The sequence below is a fragment of the Leucoraja erinacea genome, chromosome 23 (genome assembly GCF_028641065.1).
Source record: "Leucoraja erinacea ecotype New England chromosome 23, Leri_hhj_1, whole genome shotgun sequence".
In the NCBI taxonomy this organism is placed as follows: Eukaryota; Metazoa; Chordata; class Chondrichthyes; order Rajiformes; family Rajidae; genus Leucoraja; species Leucoraja erinaceus.
Window position 1 is genome coordinate 33,402,749 of NC_073399.1, and position 24,026 is coordinate 33,426,774.

The following is a 24,026-nucleotide window of genomic DNA, read 5'->3' on the forward strand; positions in this document are numbered from 1 at the left end:
TCAGCGGGTGCAGCAGCATCTATGGAGCTAAGGAAATAGGCAACGTTTCGGGCCGAAACCCGGAAGGGTTTCGGCCCGAAACGTTGCCTATTTCCAGAAGGGTTTCGGCCCGAAACATTGCCTATTTCCTTAGCTCCATAGATGCTGCTGCACCATAACTCAGTGGGTCAGGCAGCATCTGTGGCTCCATAGGTGACGTTTTCACAGAGTGCTGGAGTAAACTCAGCGGGTCAGGCAGCATCTGTGGAGAACATGGATAGGTGACGTTTCACAGAGTGCTGGACTAACTCAGCGGGTCAGGCACCATCTGTGGAGAACATGGATAGGTGACGTTTCACAGAGTGCTGGAGTAACTCAGTGGGTCAGGCAGCATCTGTGGAGAACATGGATAGGTGACGTTTCACAGAGTGCTGGAGTAACTCAGCCAGTCAGGCTGCATCTCTGGAGGACACGGATGGGTTACATTTCGGGTCTGGTCCCAGGGTCCGAAGAAGGGTCCTGATCCCTAGTTCTCCCCCATCCTGTACCACTCGATGGAAGAGACCACCTCTCACCCACAGCCCCTCTCCGGGATGAGTCAGTGGATGAGGAGCCCCTGTTTCACAAACACCCCCCCCCCTTAAGTCTGCCAAGTCACTGGTGTTATTTTTACACAGAGTGAACGACACACTTGTGAACGAGCTGCCACACTTTCACTGGGAAGGTGTGTGGAAGTCACAGGTACAAGCTGCGGGTGTCGACACACATCATCGTGTGCCCAACACCCACCTCTCTCGGGGCTATGCTGCCGGGCGGTGTAGACCAAGGGAGCTGTCATGTTGCTTCAGCCCGCCCGCTCCTGTGACCCCAAAATCCACCCTTCACCCCCCCCCCCCCGCACACATACACCCCACCCCCCCCCCACACCTCCGATTCATTAAAGTGGCGCAGCGATAGAGTTGCTGCCTCACAGCGCCAGAGACCCACGTTCCATCCCGACCACGGGTGCCGTCTATACAGAGTTTGTACCTTCTCCCCGTGACCTGCGTGGGTTTTCTCCGGGAGCTCAGGTTTCCTCCCACACTCCAAAGACGTGCGGGTTTGTAGGCTATTTGGGTTCAAATTGTCCCCCGGTGTGTGGGATAGTGTACGGGGTGGTTAATTAAACGACAAACCCGCACGTCTTTGGAGTGTGGGAGGAAACCGGAGCGCCCGGAGAAAACCCACGCAGGTCACGGGCAGAAGGTACAAACTCAACACACAGACAGCACCCACGGTGGGGATCGAACCCGGGTCTCTGGCGCTGTGAGGAAGCAACTCATTACCTCAGGGTTTGGACACGCTAGAGGCAGGAAACATGTTCCCGATGTTGGGGGAGTCCAGAACCAGGGTCCACCGTTTAAGAATAAGGAGTAAGCCATGTAGAACGGAGACGAGGAAACACTTTTTCTCACAGAGAGTGGTGAGTCTGTGGAATTCTCTGCCTCGGAGGGTGGTGGAGGCAGGTTCTCTGGATGCTTTCAAGAGAGAGTTAGATCGGGCTCTTAGAGATAGCGGAGTCAGGGGATATGGGGAGAAGGCAGGAACAGGGTACTGATTGGGGATGATCAGCCATGATCACATTGAATGGCGGTGCTGGCTCGAAGGGCCGAATGGCCTACTCCTGCACCTATTAACTATTGTCTCATCCACTATCAACCTCATTGGTGACCCTTGGACTATCCTTGATCGGACTTTGCTGGCTTTACCTTGCACTAAACGTTATTCCCTTATCATGTATCTGTACACTGTAAACGGCTCGATTGTAATCATGTGTTGTCTTTCCGCTGACTGGTTAGCACGCAACAAAAGCTTTTCACTGTACCTCGCTACACGGGACAATAGACTAACCTGAACTGCTGCGCCACCGTGCCGCCCTAAGGAATCAGTGGGAGGGGGGGGGGAGGGGATGGGGTAGGCAGGGGGGGGGGGGGAGGGAGAAGGGTGGGGTAGGCAGGGGAGGGGGAGAGGGTCTAGGGCGGGTGAATCCACCGCCATGCCACTGCTGTAGTGGGGATCTCTGCTGTGCTTTGACCTCTGTTTGCTTTGCTCTGCCGGCAGTTTGACCCCGGCAACACGGGCTACATCAGCACGGAGGCATTCCGTGGCCTCCTGCAGTCTCGAGGCTCGGAGCTGGAGGCCCACAAGCTGCAGGTTCTGCTGGCCCTGGCTGATGACAGCCCCCAGGGCAGGGTCTGCTACCAGGACTTTGTCAACTTGGTGAGTGACGGACTCGGGCAGAGCGATGAAAACGCTGAGCTTTAGCCTCAGAGAAACAAGCCCTTTGTCCCATTAAGTCTGTGCCGACCCAGAATACTTAAGGAAGTAGCCCCAGAAATAGTGGATGCATTAGTGATAATTTTTCTAAACTCTTTAGATTCTGGAGTAGTTCCTGAGGATTGGAGGGTAGCTAATGTAACCCCACTTTTTAAATGGGGATGTTATAGAAACTTACAAAATTCTTAAGGGGCTGAACAGGCTAGATGCAGGAAGATTGTTCCCGATGTTGGGGAAGTCCAGAACAAGGGGTCACAGTTTAAGGATAAGGGGGAAGTCTTTTAGGACCAAGATGAAAAAACATTTTGTGGTGAATCTCTGGAATTATCTGCCATGGAAGGTAGTTGAGGTCAGTTCATTGGCTATATTTAAGAGGGAGTTAGATGTGGACCTTGTGGCTAAAGGGATCAGGGGGTATGGAGAGAAGGCAGGTACGGGATACTGAGTTGGATGATCAGCCATGATCATATTGAATGGCGGTGCAGGCTTGAAGGGCTGAATGGCCTACTCTTGCAACTATTTTCTATGTTTCTATGACCATCAGCAACCCGTTCACACCAGTTCTATCCCACACGTCAGGGACAATTCTTTACCAAAGCCAATTGACCTATAGACCTGCACGTCTTTGTGGAATCTGGAGCACCCGGAGAAAACCCAAGCGGGAAATAGACAATAGACAATAGGTCAGGAGTAGGCTATTTGGCCCTTCGAGCCACGTTCACTGTGATCATGGCTGATCATCCCCAATCAGAACCCCGTTCTTGCTTCTCCCCATATCCCCTGACTCCGCTATCTTTAAGAGCCCTATCTTGCCTCTCTCTTGAAAGTATCCAGAGAACCGGCCTCCACAACGGCAGAGAATTCCACAGACTCACAACTCTCTGTGTTTCTTCATCTCCATTCTAAATGGCTTACCCCTTATTCTTAAACTGTGGCCCCTGGTTCTGGACTCCCCCAATGTCGGGAACACGTTTCCTGCCTCTAGCGTGTCCAAACCCTTAATAATCTTACATGTTTCAATAAAATTCCCTCTCATCCTTCTAAACTCTAGAGTATACAAGCCCATCCGCTCCATTCTATCAACATATGACAGTCCCTGCGCTGAACCTATACTGCACTCCCTCAATAGCAAGAATGTCCTTCCTCAAATTAGGTCACAGGGAGACGTGCAAACTCAGCACAGGCTGTACCTGTGGTCAGGATCAAACCTGAGTCTCTGGCGCTGTAAGGCAGCAATTCTATTGCTGCGCCACTGTGCTGTTCAGGATGTGCATGTTGAGCCTGCAGGCCGCTCCTGCGCTAGTGGCCACCGTAAACTCTACTTCCACAGATGCTGCCTGACCTGCCAGATATTTCCAGCAGTTTCTGCTTTTATATTATCTCCACAATTGCTGCTTAGTTTAGTTTAGTTCAGAGATACAGCGCGGAAACAGGCCCTTCGGTCCATCTAGACCAACTAATCCCCGCACGTTAGCACTACGCTACACCCACTAGGGACATTTTTTACATTTACCAAGCCAATTAACCTACAAACCTGCACGTCTTTGGAGTGTGGAAGGAAACCGAAGATCTCGGAGAAAACCTACACGTGTCACGGGGAGAACGTACAAAGTCCGTACAAAGCACCCGTAGTCGGGATCGAACCCGGGTCTCCGGCGATGCATTCGCTGTAAGGCAGCAACTCTGGGATAAAGCAGGTACAGGGCACTGATTTTAGATGATGGGCCATGATCATATTGATTGGCAGTGCCGGCTCGAATGGCCGAATGGCCTACTCCTGCACCTATTTTTCTATGTTTCCATACTGTATCACTAAACTAAACTAAATATGAGTCATTCCTGGATATCTGTGATTCTATATATAAACCCTCTGAATTTCTTGATTAGATTCCAGCAGTAACTCTTCCTGGATATCAGTTATTCTATATATAAACTCCCAAAATCTTTGATTGGTTTCCAGTTCATGACTCTAAGGAATCTGTTATTCTATGTATAAACTCCCTGGACTTAATAGGAATCTGAGGGGTAACTTTTTTCACACAATGGGTGGTGAGTGTATGGAACAAGCTGCCAGAGGAGGTAGTTGAGGCTGGGACTATCCCAACGTTTAAGAAACAGTTAGACAGGTACTTGGATAGGACAGGTTTGGAGGGCTATGGACCAAGCGCAGGCAGGTGGGACTAGTGTAGCTGGGACATGATCTCCCAGTGGCCAAACACTTCAACTCCCCCTCCCATTCCCACACTGACCTTTCTGTCCTGGGCCTCCTCCATTGTCAGAGTGAGGCCCAGCGCAAATTGGAGGAGCAGCACCTCATAGATTACACACCAGCGGTATGAACATTGACTTCTCTAACTTCAAATAACCCTTGCTTTCCCTCTCTCTCCATCCCCTCCCCCTTTCCAGTTCTCCGGCCAGAGTTCTCTGTTTACTTTGTTCTTACCTTCTCCCAACTATCAATGATCTATTCTACATCTTGGTCTCCATTCCCTTTGTTATGTTTTCACACCTTGACCTTCCTTATCTATGTATCATCTCCCACTCCCCTGGCATTAGCCTGGAGAAGGGGCTCGACCCGAAACGTCACCCATATCTTCTCTCCAGAGATGCTGCCTGTCCGGCTGAGTTACTCCGACACTTTGTGTCGCCGTTCGGTTTAAATCAGCGTCTGCAGTTCAAGTCGAGTCACTTTTATTTGTATAGCACATTTAAAAAAACAACTCTCGTTGACCAAAGTGCTTTACATTGGTGGAGGTACTAAAGTTATACAACATTGGTTCATAGAGTAAGTACATACATAAATATTTCAGAGGACGTCAAGAATGGCATGAGAGTAAAGATGAGTTTTAAGTCTCGACTTAAGAGTCGATGGAGGGGGCAGTTCTGATGGGAAGAGGGATGCTGTTCCACAGTCTAGGAGCTGCAACCGCAAAGGTGCGGGCGCCCCTGAGCTTATGCCTAGACCGCGGGATGTTCAGTAACCCCATGTCGGCCGATCTGAGGGACATGGAGGTGGTGTGGTGGGTGAGCAGACTTTTGATGTAGGTGGGGGCAAGCCCAATAAGGGCTTTGTAGACAGAAAGAAGGAGCTTGAAATGTATTCGGAACCGCACAGGGAGCCAGTGGAGAGAGGCCAGGATCGGGGTGATGTGGTCCCTTTTTCGGGTGCTCGTCAGGAGTCTCCCTGCGGCGTTTTGGACCAGTTGCAGGCGGGACAGGGAAGATTGGCTGATGCCAGTGTAAAGGGAGTTGCAGCAATCGAGGAGGGAGGAGGTTTTGATGATGGTCTCCGTGCTGTACCACAGATGAGCAACAAGCGCTCCAGCAGTTTCCGCCGTGCCGTGCAGCGGGGGAAGGGGAGAGGTGGCTCCGACTCGCTGCTGGAGGAGCGGGGGCTGAGCCTGGGCCGGCGGCTAGTCCGACACGTGGCGTACGAGACCCTGCCTCGACACGCAGACCGTCGCTGGTACTACGACACTTACACCTGCTGCCCGCCGCCCTGGTTCATCATCACCATCACCCTCCTGGAGGCAAGTTCACACGCTGTAGCAGCTGAAGCAGGCCATTCGGCCCATCGAGACCGCTCTGCCATTCATTCGTGGCTGACCTATGATCCAAGGGTGGTGAATCTGTGGAATTCTTTGCCACAGAAGGTCGTCAGTGGATATATTTACAGCAGAGATAGATAGATAGATTCTTGATTAGTGCGGGTGTCAGAGGTTATGGGGAGAAGGCAGGAGAATAGAAACATAGAAATTAGAGATAGATCAGCCATGATTGAACAACGGAGTAGACTTGATGGGCCGATTGGCCTAATTCTGCTACTATCACATATTCAAATGATCATGGCTGATACATCCAACTCAGTATCAGCGTACCTGCCTTCTGGAGAGAAGGACCCCCTGATCGGGAACCTTTTCAGACCACAAGGGCCACATCTAACTCCCTCTTAAATATAGCCAATGAACTGACCCCTCAACTACTCCTCTTTTGTGTCCTTGGTACAATGAGGGCAATTCCAGAGATTCACCACTCTCTGTGTGAAAAAATTTCTTCTCATCTCGGTTTTAAATGATTTCCCCCTTATCCTTAAGCTGTGACCCCTTGTCCTGGACTGCCCTAACATCGGGAACAATCATTCCTGCATCTAGCCCCAGTCCAACCCAACGAAGAATGGGGTTAGGAGGGAGAGATACATCAGCCATGATTGAACAGCAGAGTAGACTCGATTGGCCTAATTCTGCTACTATCACATATGAACTTATGAACTGTAGATGCAGGTTTTATACCAAGGACACAAAATGCTGGAGTAACTCAGCGGGTCAGGCAGCATCTCTGGAGTGAAAGGAATAGGTGACGTTTCAGGTCGGGACCCTTCTTCAGACTCTGGATCTGTGGAAGGGTCCAGACCCGAAACGTCACCCATTCATGTCCTCCAGAGATGTGGCCTGACCCGCTGAATTACTCCAGCATTTTGTGTCCTTGGTACAATGAATGGCAATGAATTCCACAGATTTACCACCCTCTGGCTAAAGAAATTTCCCCCTCCTCTCCTTTCTAAAGGAACGCCCTTTAATTCTGGGGCTAGAGTCTAGTCCTAGACTCTCCCAATAGTAGTGTTGCCAACTGTCCCCCCCCCCAGCCCCCCCCCACCCAGTTTGTGGGCTAATCTGGGTTGTACCGTACACAAGGACCGCCCCCCCCCCCGTCGTTTGACCGCTTGATCTCCACTAGGGTCAAAGGGAGACAGAGTGTTGGGTCGGAGGTTGCTGTCTTTATCTAGTACGGGCAGGGCACAGGCCTTTGCAGGTGCGACCCAATCGTACGAGGAGCGGCCCGGGCCCCAGCTACGCACACAGCTGGCATCGCCTGGCTGGGCTTCGTGCACGTGTGAGTAGTCCCTCACCCGAGCCAACCATCACTGTCACCCAGCCACGGCCCCCGGTCAACGAATTGCCAGCAGGGAATTTGTCCCGTATTTAGGGTCCCCTTTGTAGGAAATTTGGGAGGGGGGAGGCGAACGTTGGTGACCCGACTCCCACTAGTGGAAACCAAGGCCTGTCCAGAGGGAGAATGTCCCGGTTTTACATCGGTAGGGCAATCTGCTGTTTGGGAAGGGGGCCATGTTTGGCTCTGCCCCGAACCCCCCCCTGATAGTAATCCTGTGGGAGGATAAGGCCTGTGTTTAGGATGGACCCCTGTGCCCCCCCCCGGGTGAGGCCCCCCCCCCCCCCCCCCCTGGGAGGCCTATGTTTGTCAGGCTGAGGCCTGTGCCATGTGTTTAGCCCTGTGTCCCTTCAGGGTGAGGCCTGTGCAAGGGGGAGGCCCCCTGTTTCCAGGGTGCAGGCGATGCTCCACACGTGTTTACAAACAACAAGGCAGAGGTGTTGGGGTCCCTGTGTTTGCAGTCTTTATCGGGTGCGGGGGGGTGCTGTGACAAGGGTGAGGTTCTGCAGGGGGAGCCTGTGTTCATACCTGTGGAGCCCGCTGGTCTACCGGCCCAGCTACGGGGGGGAGGCCTGTGTTTGTCACACAGGCCTGTGCGGGGGTACCTCAGCTACATCTTCGTGAGGCGTGGGGGGAGAGGCCTGTGTTTGTCAGTCGGCTCTGCCCCCCAGGCCTGTGTTTGTCAGGGTGGAGGGGGTGCGGGGGGACCTGTCAACAGGCCCACCCCCCACCCCTGTGTTTTGTCAGGGTGCCCCCCTGCGGGGGGAGGCCTGTGTGCTCAACTTAGGCGTCGGGGGAGGCCTGTTTAGGAGGGGGAGGGGGGCGGGGGAGGCCTGGCAGGGTGCTGGTTAGGCGTGTATTTAGCAAAGGGTGAGGCCTGTTCAGCAGGGAGAAGCCTGGGTTTTAGCCTGTGATCGGTAGGGCAATGGGTGTGTTTGGGAAGGCGAGGCCATGTTTAGCAGGACAAGGCCCCTGGTTAGTAAGCGGGATGTGTGTATTGGAGGATAAGGCCTGTGTTTAGGATGGAGGCCTGTGCAGGGTGCGGGTGAGGCCTGTGTTTGTCAGGCCTGAGGCCTGTGCGTGGGAGGCCTGTGTTTAGTCAGGGTGAGGCCTGTGCGGGGGGGAGGCCTGTGTTTAGGCCTCTGTTAGGGAGAATGAGGCCTGTGTTTGTCAGGGTGCGGGGGGAGGCCTGTGTTTGTCAGGGTGAGGCGGGTGCGGGGGAGGCCTGTGTTTGTCAGGGTGAGGCCTGTGTGCGGGGGAGGGCCTGTGTTTAGGCAGGGTGAGGCGGGTGCGGGGGAGGCCTGTGTTTGTCAGGGTGAGGCGGGTGCGGGGGAGGCCTGTGTTTGTCAGGGTGAGGCCTGTGCGGGGGGGGGAGGCCTGTGTTTGGGCGTGTGTTAGGGAGAGGGAGGGCTGTGTTTGTCAGGGTGCGGGGGGAGGCCTGTGTTTGTCAGGGTGAGGCGGGTGCGGGGGAGGCCTGTGTTTGTCAGGGTGAGGCGGGTGCGGGGGAGGCCTGTGTTTGTCAGGGTGAGGCCTGTGCGGGGGAGGCCTGTGTTTAGGCAGGCGGAACTACACTGACTGAGTGGCCTGTGTGTTGCAGGGTGGAGCAGCTGGGGTTCAGTGTGACGCTGCAGCTCCTGGTGGGGGTGCCGCTGGAGATGGTTCACGGCGCTCTCCGCATCGGCTTCATCTACGTCACCGGAGCCCTGGCAGGTAACGTGGATTGCGGGTCCCGTTGCGCGGCAACATTTGCTGCTCGGCCTGGCTCCGACGTCTCCGGCACTCACCCAGAGTTTAACGCAGAAACTGGAGCAGATGTGGGTGACTGGGACCCTGCACTGCTGGTCGGCAACACGCCCTCCATCCTTCCATAGTCCAGGGTTTAGTTTAGAGATACGGGTGCGGAAACAGGCCCTTCGGCCCACCGAGACCATTCCGACCAGCGATCCCCGCACACTTACACTATCCTACACACACTAGGGGCAAGTTTAACACGTACACCAAGCAAATTAACCAACAAGCTTGTACGTCGTGGGAGGAAACCGAAGATCTCGGGGGGGAAAAACCTACGCAGGTCACGGTGGGGAACGTTTAAACTCCGTACAGACAGCACCCGTAGTCAGGATCGAACCCTGGTCTCTGGCGCTGTAAAGCAGCAACTCTACCGCTGCGCCACCGTTCATCGTCCCGTTCACACTAGTTCTGTGCTATCCCACAACCTCATCCACTCCCTGTACACTAGGGGACAATTTACAGAGGGCCAATTAACCTACGAACCCTGCATATCTTTCGGAAGTGGGAGGAAACCAGAGCACCCGGAGGAAACCCACGTGGTCACAGGGAGAACGTGCAAGCTCCACTCAGACAGCACCTGAGGTGGGGATCAAACCCGGGTCTCTGGTGCTGTCAGGCAGTGGCTCCACCCGCTGCGCCACCGTGCCCACATTCAGTTGAGATGGACAGCACAGGTTCACCTAGGGGAAAGTTGGGAAAGAGGAGAAAACCTATGGGCTGAGACGCCTTGGTGGTGCAGCGGTAGAGTTGCTGCCTCACAGCGCCAGAGACCCCGGTTCGATCCGGACTGCAGCTGCTGCCTGTACGGAGGTTGTACGTTCTGCGTTACTCTGCGTGGGGTTTCTCCGGATGCTGCGGTTTCCTCCCACATGCCAAAGACGTGCGGGTTTGTAGGTTAATTGGCTTCTGTAAATTGTCCCGACTGTAGGATAACACTAGTGTAGAAGCTGATTGTCGGTCGGCACGGACGCGGTGGGCCGAAGGGACTGTTTGCACGTTGTATCACTAAACCAAACTAAGAACACGAGTGTTTTATTGTCGTATGTTTCAGATAGAAGGATGAAAATCCATACTAGCAGCAGCACAACACAATATCAAAACATAGTACACTGTAAATAATATAATAAACAAGAAAATAAAGTGGAAACACGCACACACACACACACCCACACACACACACACACAAGCACATACACACGCACACACACACATACACACGCACACACACACACATGCACACACACACATATACACACACACACACACACACACACACACACACACACACACACACACACACACACACACAAGCACACACACACACACACACACAAACACACGCACACACACACATACACACCGCACACATACAACAAAAACACACACACACACACACACAGCACACACACACATACACACACCCACACACACACACATACACACACACGCACATAAACGCACACATATTCACGCACATATACACACGCACACACACACACACACACAGTATAAATACCACCAATATGTGTCCGTTAATCCCAATGGTTTGCTTGCTCCTTATATAATTCCATGTGAATGTTTTGGAATGAGAGCAGACTGTGTGCTGGCCTGGGTGTCCCTGCATTGATCCACTTGCTGATCGATGGTGAATGGAGGAAGCAGACACATCACTCCAGCGAGTTGCATCAATTTATCAATAAAGGTCTCTCAGCAAAGACCCTGCATGTCCCCGGCCTGTCGGAACAGACGAGGTGGTCGATTTTCAATCAGCGTTGTAAGGTGACAGAAATAGATTAGCTTCAGCACCTGGAGAGTCCAGAGTGTTTAATTGTCATATGTACCGACACAGAGCCGTTAACCTCTTCCTTCCTGTGCCTCACACACATCTTCTTGCGTACGACATGCACAGCCTAAAGTTGTAGGACAACTTGTTCTATTTGATTGTGCACGCCGGGTTGATTGCATTAGTCAAAACCCGGCGGACCAAGTGTAGGTTGCAATCTCCCACTCCAAGACACACAGATCATAGTCAGTAATCTTGTACAAATTCAATAAATTTAATGACTGATTAATTTACAAGGTGAATTTATAGAGTGTTTTATCTCAAGTATTAGACAGTGTTATCTAATAGAAACGTAGAAACATAGAAAATAGGTTCAGGAGGAGGCCATTCGGCCCTTTGAGCCAGCATCGCCATTCATTGTGATCACGGCTGATCGTCCCCTATCAATAACCCGTGCCTGCCTTCTCCCCATATCCCTTGACTCCACTAGCCCCTAGAGCTCTGTCTAACTCTCTCTTAAATCCATCCAGTGATTTGGCCTCCACTGCCCTCTGTGGCAGGGAATTTCATAAATTCGCAACTCTCTGGGTGAAAAAGCTTTTTCTCACCTCAGTCTTAAATGACCTCCCCTTCATTCTAAATTCTCCCTGTCCCACTTAGGAAACCTGAACGGAAACCTCTTTAAGACTTTGCGCTCCACCCAAGGTTTCCGTGCGGTTCCCAGAGGTTGCAGGTGATTTCCAGAGGTTGAAGGTAGTGGAAGCAGGTAGGGAGACTGACAAAAACCTCCGGGAACCGCACGGAAACCTTGGGTGAGGCGCAAAGTCTCCAGAGGTTTCCGTTCAGGTTTCCTAAGTGGGACAGGGGCATAAGACTGTGGCCCCTGGTTCTGGACTTGCCCAACATTTGGAACCTTTTTCCTGCATCTAGCTTGTCCAGTCCTTTTATAATTTTATATGTCTCTATAAGATACCCCCTCATCCTTCTTAACTCCAGTGAAATCTCAACTATTAGAGGTGGTCTTGGACTTGTCTCCCACTATCTTTAATCGGAATTTATCTTGCACTAAACATTATTCCCTTTCAGGTCAAGTCAATTTTAATTTGTCACATACCCATACAAGAAATGCAGTGAAATGGAAGTGGCAATGCCTGCGGATTGTGCAAAACAACAGAACAACACAACAGAACAGAACCAGTATTTACATTTTAGAAAAATTAAAAGACACAGCACAACAGTAAATGAGTCTCTGGTGAGACAAGAGTTTACAGTCCCTGACGGCCTGTGGGAAGAAACTCCGTCTCATCCTCTCTTTTTTCGTAGCGTGACAGCAGAGACGTTTGCCTGACCGTAGCAGCTGGAACAGTCCGTTGCTGGGGTGGTCGGGGTCCTTCATTATCTTGCTGCACCTCCTGGTGTATAGGTCCTGCAGTGGGATGAGTGTAGTTCCCATAGTGCGTTCGGCCGAACGCACTACTCTCTGCAGAGCCTTCCTGTCCTGGGCAGAGCTGTTCCCAAACCAGATGGAGATGTCCCCTTTATCATGTACAGTATATGTACACTTTGGACGGCTTGATTTGGGTAGAACTCTGCTCAAGAAACCTCCACAAGAAAGTTGTATATATAGCCCAGTCCATCCCACAGACCACACTCCCCACCATTATATATAGCCCAGTCCATCACACAGACCACACTCCCCACCATTGTAGATGTAGCCCAGTCCATCACACACACCACACTCCCCACCATTGTAGATGTAGCCCAGTCCATCCCACAGACCAGACCACACTCCCCACCATTGTAGATGTAGCCCAGTCCATCACCATCACACAGACCACACTCCCCACCATTGTAGATGTAGCCCAGTCCATCACACACACCACACTCCCCACCATCGACTCCATCTACACTTCACGCTGCCTCGGGAAAGCAGCCGACATCATCACAGACTTGTCCCTGTCCCACCCCGGTCATTCCTCCTCCTCCTCCCCGCTCCCGTCCGGCAGAAGGTACAGAAGCTTGAAAGCGCGCACCACCAGACTCAGGAACAGCTTCTTCCCCTCTGTTATCCGGCTTCTGAACGGCCCTTCCATAAGCTAGGGTACTGTCCGATTCACCTCTACCCCATTGCGGACATTGGACTTTGTCTGTGGAACTGATGCGCTACAATGCTGAGAACTATATTCTGCACTCTGTATCTTCCCCTTTGATCTACCTCTGGGTACTTGAGTTCATTTGATTATATTTATGTATAATATGTGATCTGCTTGGACAGCTTTTCACTGTACCTCGGTACACGGGACAGCCATAAACCTGAACGTAAACAAGATCATTGAATGTCTGATGAAAGGTCTCCACCCATTCCTTCTCTCCAGAGATGCTGGCTGACCCGCTGAGTCACTCCAGCATTTTGTGTCAATCTTTGGTGTAAACCAGCATCTGCAGTCCTACACATAATTGAATGAGACTTTGGCTGCTGGAGGCTGCGTTCTGACCCTCTCCCGTCTCCCCTCAGGTTCACTGGCTACATCGGTAGCAGACATGACGGCCCCGGCATTCGGGTCCTCTGGAGGAGTCTACGCCCTCGTCTCTGCACATCTGGCCAACGTCGCCATGGTAACACGACACATCTGCACGCCAGCCCCCAAACGGCCGGTGGGCGTAGCTTTCAAGATCCGCATCAGAGAGTGACTCAGAGACACGGTGGCGCAGCGGGTAGAGCCGCCGCCTCACCGCACCAGAGACCCCGGTTCAATCCTGACCGCAGGCACTGTGCTGTCTGTGTGGAGTTTGCACGTTCTCCCTGTGGCCACGTGGGTTTCCTCCAGGTGCTCTGGTTTCCTCCCGCATCCCAAAGACGTGGGGGTTTGCAGGTTAATTGGCCCTCTGTAAATTGTTCTTAGTGTGTCGGAAATGAGTGGGATAGCACGGAACTCGTGTGAATGGGCGACGGATGGTAGGCGTGGATTTGATGGGCCAAAGGGCCTGTTTCCATGCTGTGTCCCCAATAACAAAACAAAGGCTGCTCACAACAAACAGTTCTTTCGCTGGCTAAAGAAATTCCTCCTCATCTCCATTCTGAAGGTACGTCCTTTTATTCTGAGACTGTGCCCTCTGGTCCTAGACTCTCCCACTAATGGAAATATCCTCTCCACATTCACTCTATCCAGGCCTTTCATTATCAATCGTGGGCCTCAATGAGAAACTCCCACATCCAAGATCTCCAGCAGTTCCCTGTGCCTCTATTTCACTGCGTTGAGCTCTGTGGCTTCATGTTTAATGTTTGTTACAGTGAGCTGTGGCGGACGTTTCGAACAGTCAGTTAAAAACACAGAAAAATAGGTGCAAAGGTAGGCCATTTGGCCCTTCGAGCCAGCACCGCCATTCAATGTGCTCATCACTGATCATCCAAAATCAGTACCCCGTCCCTGCCTTCTCCCCATATCCCTTGATTCCGTTGGCCCTTAGAGCTAAATCTAACTCTCTTGAAAACACCAAGTGATTGGCCTCCACGCCTTCTGTGGCAGAGAATTCCACAGGTTCACCTCTGAGTGAAAAAGTTCTTCCTCACCTAAATGTTCAACCCTTTATTCTTAAACTGTGACCCCGGCCCCTGGTACACCATTGGAGATAGAGGGCTTCCTTTAAAAGAATCCAGTGAGGTTTGTACCACAGAATAACTGGGTTTGTATTTGATAGTTGTAGTATGATACAGCACAGATATAGGCCCACTGGATCCACACTGACCCCAGCAACGACTCATCCACTCTGATCCCACATTAGTGCAGCAGTACAGCATGGACCTGTGTCCATCCTGAATCTTTAGCTTAGCTTGGAGCAGGGGTGTCCAAACTATGGCCCGCCACCAGATTTGATCCAGCCCGCAGCAAACTCTTGTTCCGTGCGGCAGGTTTTGTGGTGGCGCGGGAACGTACACGTCAGTTTGCTGTAGGATAACAAGTTGAGGGTTTGTGTGCAGCTGCTGACAGGTTACCCTAGAGATGGCCCCCGGCAACACGGTGATGGTCGGCTACAGCGGCCCCAGTGGGTGTGGGTGGGTGTGTGAGAGCGTGTTAGTGAGTATGTGAACAAACGTGTGTGTGTGTGTGTGTGAGCAACTGAATGAGTGAGATTGTGGGTGTGTGTGTGTGAGAGCGTGTTAGTGTGAGTGTGAGAGTGAGTATGTGAACAAACGTGAGGGTGGGTGTGTGTGAGTGAGTGAGCATGTGTTGGTGGGTGTGTGAGTGAGTGTGTGTGTGTGAGTGAGTGTGAGCGTAAGTGAGGGTGGGTGTGTGGGTGGTGTGCTTGCTTGTGCGTGAGTGAGTGAGTGTGAGTGAGCATGTGTGAGCAGCTGAATGAGAGATTGTGTGTATGAGTGAGTGTGTGTTTGGTGGGTGTGTGAGTGAGTGTGAGCGTAATTGAGGGTGGGTGGGTGTGTGTGTGTGAGTGGTGTGCATGTGTGTGAGCGTGTGTGTGTGAGTGAGTGTGTGTGAGTGAGTGTGTAAGGCCCGCAAAAATGTGCCAAATATATAATGTGGCCCTCATGCTGAAAAGTTTGGAGACCCCTGGCTTAGAGATACAGCGCAGAAACAGTCCCCTTGGCCCAGCGAGTCTCACGTGGGAGAGTCTAAGACTAGAGGTCATAGCCTCAGAATTAAAGGACGTTCTCTTTGGAAGGAGATGGGGATATTTTTTTTTGCCCAGAGGGTGGTGAATCTGTGGAATTCTTTGCCGCAGAAGGCTGTGGAGGCCGTTTGTGGATATTTTTAAGGCAGAGACAGACAGATTTTTGATTAGTGCGGGTGTCAGAGGTTATGGGGAGAAGGCAGGAGAATGGGGTTAGGAGGGAGAGATAGATCAGCCATGATTGAATGGCCTAATTCTACTCCTATCACTTATGACCTTATGAGTCCGCGCCGACCATCGATCACCACATACAGTAGCACTATCGTACACACAATGGGCAATTTATAATTTTACCGAAGCCAATGAACCTACAAATCTGCACGTCTTTGAAGTGTGGCAGGATCCTGGAGCACCCATGGTCAGGATTGAACCAGGGACTCTGGCGCTGTGAGGCAGCAACTCTACCGCTGTGCCACCGTGCTGCACCTATCTCTAAAGTCTAAACTCATCATTGTTTTTTTTCCAGAATTGGTCCGGAATGAGATGTCAGTTCAAGCTTTTCCGGATGGGAATAGCCATGATCTGTAGTAAGTATTGGTCATAAGTGTTAGGAGTAGATTTAAGTCATTCTTCCCATCAAGTCTACTCCGCCATTCATTATGGCTGATCAATCTCTCCTTCCTAACCCCATTCTCCTGCCTTCTCCCCATAACCTCTGACACCCGTACTAATCAAATATCTTGACTTAGCCTCCACAGCCTTCTGTGGCAAAAAGGATTTAGTGTTGTCCAATGAACCAGATATGATAAGAGAACTCGAGGTAAAGGAACCGCTTGGAGCTGGTGATCATAATATGATTAATTTTAATCTGCAATTTGAGAAGGAGAAGGTTAAATCGGAAATGGCAGTGATGCAGTTGAACAAAGGGGACTATGAAGGCATGAGAGGGGAGCTGGCCAAGGTAGACTGGAAAGGGATCCTAGCAGGAATGACAGTGGAACAGCAATGGCAGGAATTTCTGGGCATAATCCGGAAGACGCAGGATCATTTCATTCCAAAAAGGAAGAAAGATTCTAAGGGGAGTAGGAGGCAACCGTGGCTGACAAGAGAAGTTAGGGATAGAATAAAACTAAAAGAAAAGATGTATAACACAGCAAAGAGTAGCCGGAAGCCAGAGGATTGGGAAACTTTCATAGGACAACAGAAGGAAACAAAACGGGCAATACGGGCTGAAAAGATGAAGTACGAAGGGAAGCTGGCCAGGAATATAAAGAAGGACAGTAAAAGCTTCTTTAGATATGTTAAGGAAAAAAGAGTAGCAAAGTCAAATGTGGGTCCCTTGAAGGCAGACACGGGTGAAATTATTATGGGCAACAAGGAAATGGCAGAAGAGTTGAATAGGTACTTTGGATCTGTCTTCACTAAGGAAGACACAAACAATCTCCCAGATGTACTGGAGGACAGAAGATCTAAGGGAGTAGAGGAACTGAAATAAATTTTCATTAGGCGAGAAATAGTATTGGGTAGGCTAATGGGACTGAAGGATGATAAATCCCCTGGGCCTGATGGTCTGCATCCCAGGGTCCTCAGGGAGGTGGCTCTAGAAATAGTGGACGCATTGGTGATCATTTTCCAATGTTCAATAGATTCAGGATCAGTTCCTGTGGATTGGAGGATAGCTAATGTTATCCCACTTTTCAAGAAAGGAGCGAGAGAGAAAACGGGGAATTACATACCAGTTAGCCTGACTTCGGTGGTGGGAAAGATGCTGGAGTCAATTATTAAAGAGGTAATAATGGGGAATTTGGATAGCAGTAAAATGATTAGTCCAGGTCAACATGGATTTATGAAAGGGAAATCATGCTTGACTAATCTTCTGGAATTTTTCGAGGATGTGGCAAGTAAAATGGATGAAGGGGTGCCAGTGGATGTAGTGTATCTAGACTTTCAGAAAGCCTTTGATAAGGTCCCGCACGGGAGACTGGTGACTACAATTAGAGCACATGGTATTGGTGGTAGGGTGTCGACATGGATAGAAAATTGGTTGGCAGACCGGAAGCAAAGAGTAGGAGTGAACGGATCCTTTTCAGAATGGCAGGCAGTGGCGAGTGGAGTGCCGCAAGGCTCGGTGTTGGGGCCGCAACTGTTTACCATATATATTAATGATTTGGAAGAGGGAATTAGGAGCAACACTAGCAAGTTTGCGGATGACACAAAGCTGGGTGGCAGTGTGAACTGTGAAGAGGATGTTAGGAGGTTGCAGGGTGACTTGGACAGGTTGAGTGAGCGGGCAGATGCGTGGCAGATGCAGTATAATATAGATAAATGTGAGGTTATCCACTTTGGCGGCTGATGGGGTTAGTTTAGGTAAGGGGGAGGTACAGCGAGACCTGGGTGTCCTTGTACACCGGTCACTGAAAGTTGGTGTGCAGGTACAGCAGGCAGTGAAGAAAGCTAATGGAATGTTGGCCTTCATAACAAGAGGATTTCAGTATAGGAGTAAAGAGGTTCTTCTGCAGTTGTATAGTGCTCTGGTGAGACTACATCAGGAGTATTGTGTACAGTTTTGGTCTCCTAATTTGAGGAAGGACATCCTTGTGATTGAGGCAGTGCAGCGTAGGTTCACGAGATTGATCCCTGGGATGGCGGGACTGTCATATGAGGAAAAATTGATAAGACTAGGCTTGTATTCACTGGAGTTTAGAAGGATGAGGGGGATTCTTATAGAAACATATAAAATTATAAAAGGACTGGACAAGCTAGATGCAGGAAAAATGTTCCCAATGTTGGGCGAGTCCAGAACCAGGGGCCACAGTCTTAGAATAAAGGGGAGGTTATTTAAGACTGAGGTGAGAAAAAACTTTTTCACCCAGAGAGTTGTGAATTTGTGGAATTCCCTGCCACAGAGGGCAGTGGAGGCCAAATCACTGGATGGATTTAAGAGAGAGTTAGATAGAGTTCTAGGGGCTAGTGGAGTCAAGGGATATGGGGAGAAGGCAGGCACGGGTTATTGATAGGGGACGATCAGCCATGACTTACCATCGCCCGCCGGGGGCTTAAAATCGGAGCCCCAGTTCGCCTCGACGCTGCAGTTGGACCGCGGGAGAAGGACAAAGGGAAGAGATAAGACTTTGCCTTCCATCACAGTGAGGTGTTGTTGGAGAATGGCGGTGCTGGCTCGAAGGGCCGAATGGCCTCCTCCTGCACCTATTTTCTATGTTTCTAATTCCACAGATTCACCACCCTCTGACTAAGGAAATTGCTCCTCATCTCCTTCCTAAAAGAACGTCCTTTACTTTTGAGGCTAAGACGCCTAGTCCTGGACTCCCCATTAGTGGAAACATCCTCTCCACATCCACTCTATCCAAGCCTTTCACTGTTCTGTATGTTTCAATGAGGTCCCCCCCTTTCCCCCCTCATTCTTCTAAACTCCAGCGAGTACAGGCCCAGTGCCGACAAACGCTCATCATAGGTTAACCTACTAATACCTGCGATCGTTCTCCTCTGGACCCGCTCCAGAGCCATCCGATACGGTGCCCAAAATTGCTCACAATATTCCAAATGCGGCCTGACCAGCGCCTTGTAGAGCCTCAGCGCCACGTCCTTGTTTTTGTGTAAGAAACTGCGTTGCGCATGCCTGAACAAGTGGGACTACATATTATCTGCTGTCAGCCTTTGGGTGACGACTTGGTGAATAACGGTCTGGTGGTGACACTCTTGAGATTTAGCCACGACAGCAGCTGAAATATTGCATCCAATTCGCAATCAGTGCAGTGCTTTGATGGCTCGGGGAGTATCACGGAGCCTAACAAAGCAGCCAGCTCGGTGTCAGCGTGAGGCCAAACGCAAATTGGAGGAACAGCATCTCATATATCGCTGGTACAGCTCACAGCCCAGCGGTATGAATATTGATTTCTCTAATTTCCGGTAACCCTTGCAACCACTCTCTCTCCGTCCCTCCCCCACCCTAGTCATCCTAGTGTCACTGCCGTCCTGTTCAGTTTCATTGTTCCTACCCCCTCATTATCACCTCTTCCGCAGCCAACAATGAACCATTGTGGGCTCCACCTTTCCGCGATCGTCCTTGCTGGCGTTGATTTGTTCTTTGTACCGTTTCATACCTCCATTTAGTTTTCAGTTGAGTTTATTGTCACGTGCAAATGTCTTCTCTGAACCCATTCAAGCTTGGGTATCTTTCCTGACAACTCTTCTTCCAGCTTTCCTCCCCCTCTCCCCTACAATTGTCTGAAGCATGGTCCTCAACCAAAACCGCATCTATCCAGATCCTCACCTCTTCACACAGCCAACATAACTCAGCAGGGCAGGCACCTCTTAATAATATAATAATAATGCTAATAATAACTTCTTTGTAAGCACCTTTCAAAACCCAAAGCCCATTTAGTTTTGTACAGTTGAGTTTATTGCAAGACATGCAAAAACAGTCAGAACAACAGAACCCATTAACACTTGGCGTATCTTTCATACAAAAATCCAAACAATAAATCCAAAAAAACCTAAAACACGAGTACGAACAACGCAGCAAAACCAAGCAAGTAAAGTTAATAAACAATTCAACACCTCACTGGTCTACAAAGGCCATGGAGAATAGATATGTCTTCAGGAGTGACTTAAAAACAGCTAGAGAAGGGGCCTGTTTAACGTGCAGAGGCAATTCATTCCACAATCTCGGAGCTGACACAGCTCCGAGATGCTGCCTGACCCACTGAGCTACTCCAGTACAGTGTGTGACTTCCAACCATGGTCAGTTTGGATTTATTTTTAATATTGTCACATAGATAATAGACAATAGGTGCAGGAGTAGGCCATTCGGCCCTTCGAGCCAGCACTGCCATTCAATGTGATCATGGCTGATCATCCCCAATCAGTTCCCCGTTCCTGCCTTCTCCCCATATTCCCTGACTCCGCTATCTTGAAGAGCCCTATCTAGCTCTCTCTTGAAAATATCCAGAGAACCGGCCTCCACCGCCCGCAGAGGCAGAGAATTCCACAGACTCACCACTTACTGAGAGAAAAAGTGTTTCCTCGTCTCCGTTCTAAATGAATCACCCCTTATTCTTAAACTGTGTGTGGCCCCTGGTTCTGGACTCCCCCAACATCGGGAACATGTTTCCTGCCTCTAGCGTGTCCAAACCCTTAATAATCTTATATGTTTCAATAAGATGAATGAAACACGTCACATGCACCAGGATACGGTGACATGGGGGGAGGGGAGGCTTGGAGGGATTGCAGTAGGCAAATGGGATCAGCTTAGACGGGACATCTTGGTGGGCATGGATGAGGTGGGCCGAAGGGCCTGTTTCCGCGCTGCATGACTCGGGGTGAGGGGGGGCTGAGAAGGCACAGGTCTGGCTTGCTTCAGGTGTCGAGACAGAAGAAGGGTCTCGACACGAAACGTCACCAATGGCTTCCCTCCAGAGATGCTGCCGGTCCCGCTGAGTTACTCCAGCTTTGTGTCCATCTTCAAATGACGTCACATGCTCCAGATGGCTGTGCGTACGCATGGAATCGCGCCCGAACTTCGCCGGACCATCACGGCTTAACGCGTGCCAAGGACACGCAAGTGGGACAGGCCCTTTAGGTAGAGCTCTAGGGGCTAGTGGAATCAAGGGATATGGGGAGAAGGCAGGCACAGGTTATTGATTGCGGACGATCAGCCATGATCACAATGAATGGTGGTGCTGGCTCGAAGGGCCGAATGGCCTCCCCCCACACCTATGTTTCTATGTCTTTGCCTTGCAGTGAGCCTGGAGTTTGGCCGTGCGGTCTGGTTGCGGTTTCGCCCGCCCGCCCACCCATCCTGTGCCCACCCCAGCTTCGCCTGCCACCTGGGGGGGGTGATGGTGGGCATCACCCTGGGGGTGGTGATCCTCAAGAACTACGAGCAGAAACTCCACGAGCAGTCCCTCTGGTGGATCTTTGTCATCGTCTATCTCATCTTCGTGTCCTTTGCCGTCCTGTGGAACATCTTTGCCTATGGTCTCCTGGACAGCCGGCTGCTCCCTCCAGTCTAGACATGAGCCACAGCCCAGGTGACCAAAGACCCTCCCTCTGCATTGATTCAAACAATCGGACATACGTGCACGGGATGCGTGAATGGATTGCCGTTCGATTCGACTCTGCAAACCAAAACCAGATGTGGGCGTTGGTCAAAAGACCCAATGCTGGAGTAACATTGATAAGGTGACTCTCTCGGTCAAAGTCCAAAGAAGGGTCCCAGTATCCATGTCCTCCAGAGATCCTGCCTGACCTACTGAGTTACTCCAGCACTTTGTCACAGCGAGATGTGACCACACTAACATCTGATAAGGAATTAGATACCTTCTGGAGCTCCAGTTCACATGCCCGCCCCTGGTTTGTTTTGAATCATTGTTGATAATTGATCGAATATGCTGAATTATATTTCCTTATCACACGTGACCACTCTTCCCTTCCAACCGAAGCAGAAGGGGATTGTTGACTCTGAAGGCTGACGGTATGAAGCATCTCCAGCAGGTCCCCTGGTGGAAGAGGCAACTACGCCAGCCCGTCACTCTACAAGTAGATTGATCCAAGCTCTGCCCAGTCGCACGTCTGCCTGGAGACTCTCGCATCCCAATTTTAAGTTAAGGGGTTGCATCCTGCTTTGGTGAGAGAAGGGATATGTAATGGCAGGCAGTGACATCAATGATTTGGATGAAGGGATTCAAAGGAACATTAGCAAATTTGCAGATGACACAAAGCTGGGTGGCAGTGTGAGCTGTGAGGAGGATGCTATGAGAATGCAGGCTGACTTGGGCAGGTTGGGTGAGTGGGTAGATACATGGCAGATGCAGATACATGCAGATAAATGTGAGGTTAACCACTTTGGTAGCAAAAACAGGAAGGCAGATTATTATCTAAATGGTGTTATGTTGGGAAATGGGGAAGTACAACGGGATCTGGAGTCCTTGGTCATCAGTCAATGAAAGTAACCATGCAGGTACAGCAAGCAGTGAAGAAAGTGAATGGCACGTTGGCCCTCATAACAAGAGGAGTTGAGTATAGGTGCAAAGAGGTCCTTCTGCAGTTATATAGGGCCCAAGTGAGACTACACCTGGAGTATTGTGTGCAGTTTTGGTCCTCTAATTTGAGGAAGGACATTGTTGCTATTGAGGGAGTGCAGCGTAGGTTTACAAGGTTAATTCCCGGGATGGCAGGACTGTCATATGCTGAGAGAATGGAGCGACTGGGCTTGTAAGAATGAGAGGGAATCTTATTGAAACATATCAGATTGTTAAGGGTTTGGACATGTTGGAGGCAGGAAACATGTTCCCGATGTTGGGGGAGTGCAGAACCAGGGGCCACACAGTTTAAGAATAAGGAGTAAGCCATTTGGAACGGAGACGAGGAAACGCTTCTTCACACAGAGAGTTGGGAGTCTGTGGAATTCTCTGCATCAGAGTGCGGTGGAGGCCGGTTCTCTGGATACTTTAAAGAGAGAAATAGATAGGGCTCGTAAAGATAGCAGAGTCAGGGGATATGGGGAGAAGGCAGGAACGGGTACTGATTGTGGATGATCAGCCATGATCACATTGAATGGCAGTGCTGGCTCGAGGGCTGAATGGCCTACTCCTGCACCTATTGTACTGCAGGTTAATGGAATATGCAGGAGTTTGGATGTCAGTGACCAAAGACTACACCTCCCATTCTGGGGAGGTAACTGCAACGATACATTACTCTCGGAGGTCTCACCTGCAGGAGAGAGGGGAGGAAGTAACTCCTTCTTGAACTCTGGACCCAACAATGTTGCATTGTAGTCTTTTTAACAGAGAGATGGCACCACAGTGAACACCATTAGTATCCGTAGCGTAGACTGTTCAGGGACACAGAAAATGGCCCAAACACATCATCCAATTCATTGGATGTTTTCACCAGTGAGTTAGATTTAACTCTCGAGGGCTAGCGGAATCAAAGGTTATGGGGAAAAAGCAGGAACAGGGTACATGATCATATTGAATGGCGGTGCTGGCTCGAAGGGTCGAATGGCCAACTCCACCTACTTTCTACGTTTCTATCTGCCCGTCTGCCTTTTTGTACTTTTTAATAATACTCACCTGGTGTCCAAGTGCCAAATAACACCTGTTCATATCACCTTATAATGTACATACTCTGTAAATAAGCTAACGATGATAGTCTGGAGATGAAATGGTCTGTCTAGTTAATAAATCTTAATTTATGGACAATTACGCCACTCTAAACAAAAGACCTGGTCGGTGGGGGCTTTTTCCATGTCGCCTCCCTTGTGGCCTAACACGAAGGATTGGTGCGGCCCTTTCCCGGAGTCGGGCCCGGAGCTACTGCAGCGGGCGCTGCGTGGACTTTTTCCGATCGCTGGCCCGTTCAGCTTGAAGCTGCGGTCTGCGGAGCTTCTAGCCACTGGCGCGGTGTCAGGAGCCTGGGATCCATCGTTGGGGACCCCGGGAGGAGAAGAGCTTCGACCCGTCGGCCGCGGCCTTCAGCGGGGGGCGCGGCGGGGACTTACCATCCGGAGCGGGATCCCTCGCTGGGAATCCCTGGAGAAGAGCTCCGACCGGCCTACGTCATT

At 50.7% G+C, this 24,026-nt stretch overlaps 2 protein-coding genes across 2 annotated transcripts in view; one reads left to right on the top strand and one right to left on the bottom strand.

The window, feature by feature from the left end:
* Nucleotides 1-21,541, top strand: part of LOC129708386 (rhomboid-related protein 3-like) — a 31,694-nt gene extending 10,153 nt beyond the window's left edge. Inside the window, exons 4-10 of the mRNA XM_055654096.1 lie at nucleotides 2,080-2,238; nucleotides 5,601-5,969; nucleotides 7,079-7,185; nucleotides 8,840-8,952; nucleotides 13,332-13,432; nucleotides 15,969-16,029; nucleotides 21,203-21,541. Coding sequence (XP_055510071.1) covers nucleotides 2,080-2,238; nucleotides 5,601-5,969; nucleotides 7,079-7,185; nucleotides 8,840-8,952; nucleotides 13,332-13,432; nucleotides 15,969-16,029; nucleotides 21,203-21,474 — 1,182 coding nt within the window. The 3' untranslated portion in view covers nucleotides 21,475-21,541. The remainder of the gene's footprint in view (nucleotides 1-2,079; nucleotides 2,239-5,600; nucleotides 5,970-7,078; nucleotides 7,186-8,839; nucleotides 8,953-13,331; nucleotides 13,433-15,968; nucleotides 16,030-21,202) is intronic.
* Nucleotides 1,515-24,026, bottom strand: part of c23h17orf75 (chromosome 23 C17orf75 homolog) — a 47,495-nt gene continuing 24,983 nt past the window's right edge. Inside the window, exon 11 of the transcript XR_008725358.1 lies at nucleotides 1,515-1,648. The gene's annotated coding sequence lies outside the window, so the exon portion shown is untranslated. The remainder of the gene's footprint in view (nucleotides 1,649-24,026) is intronic.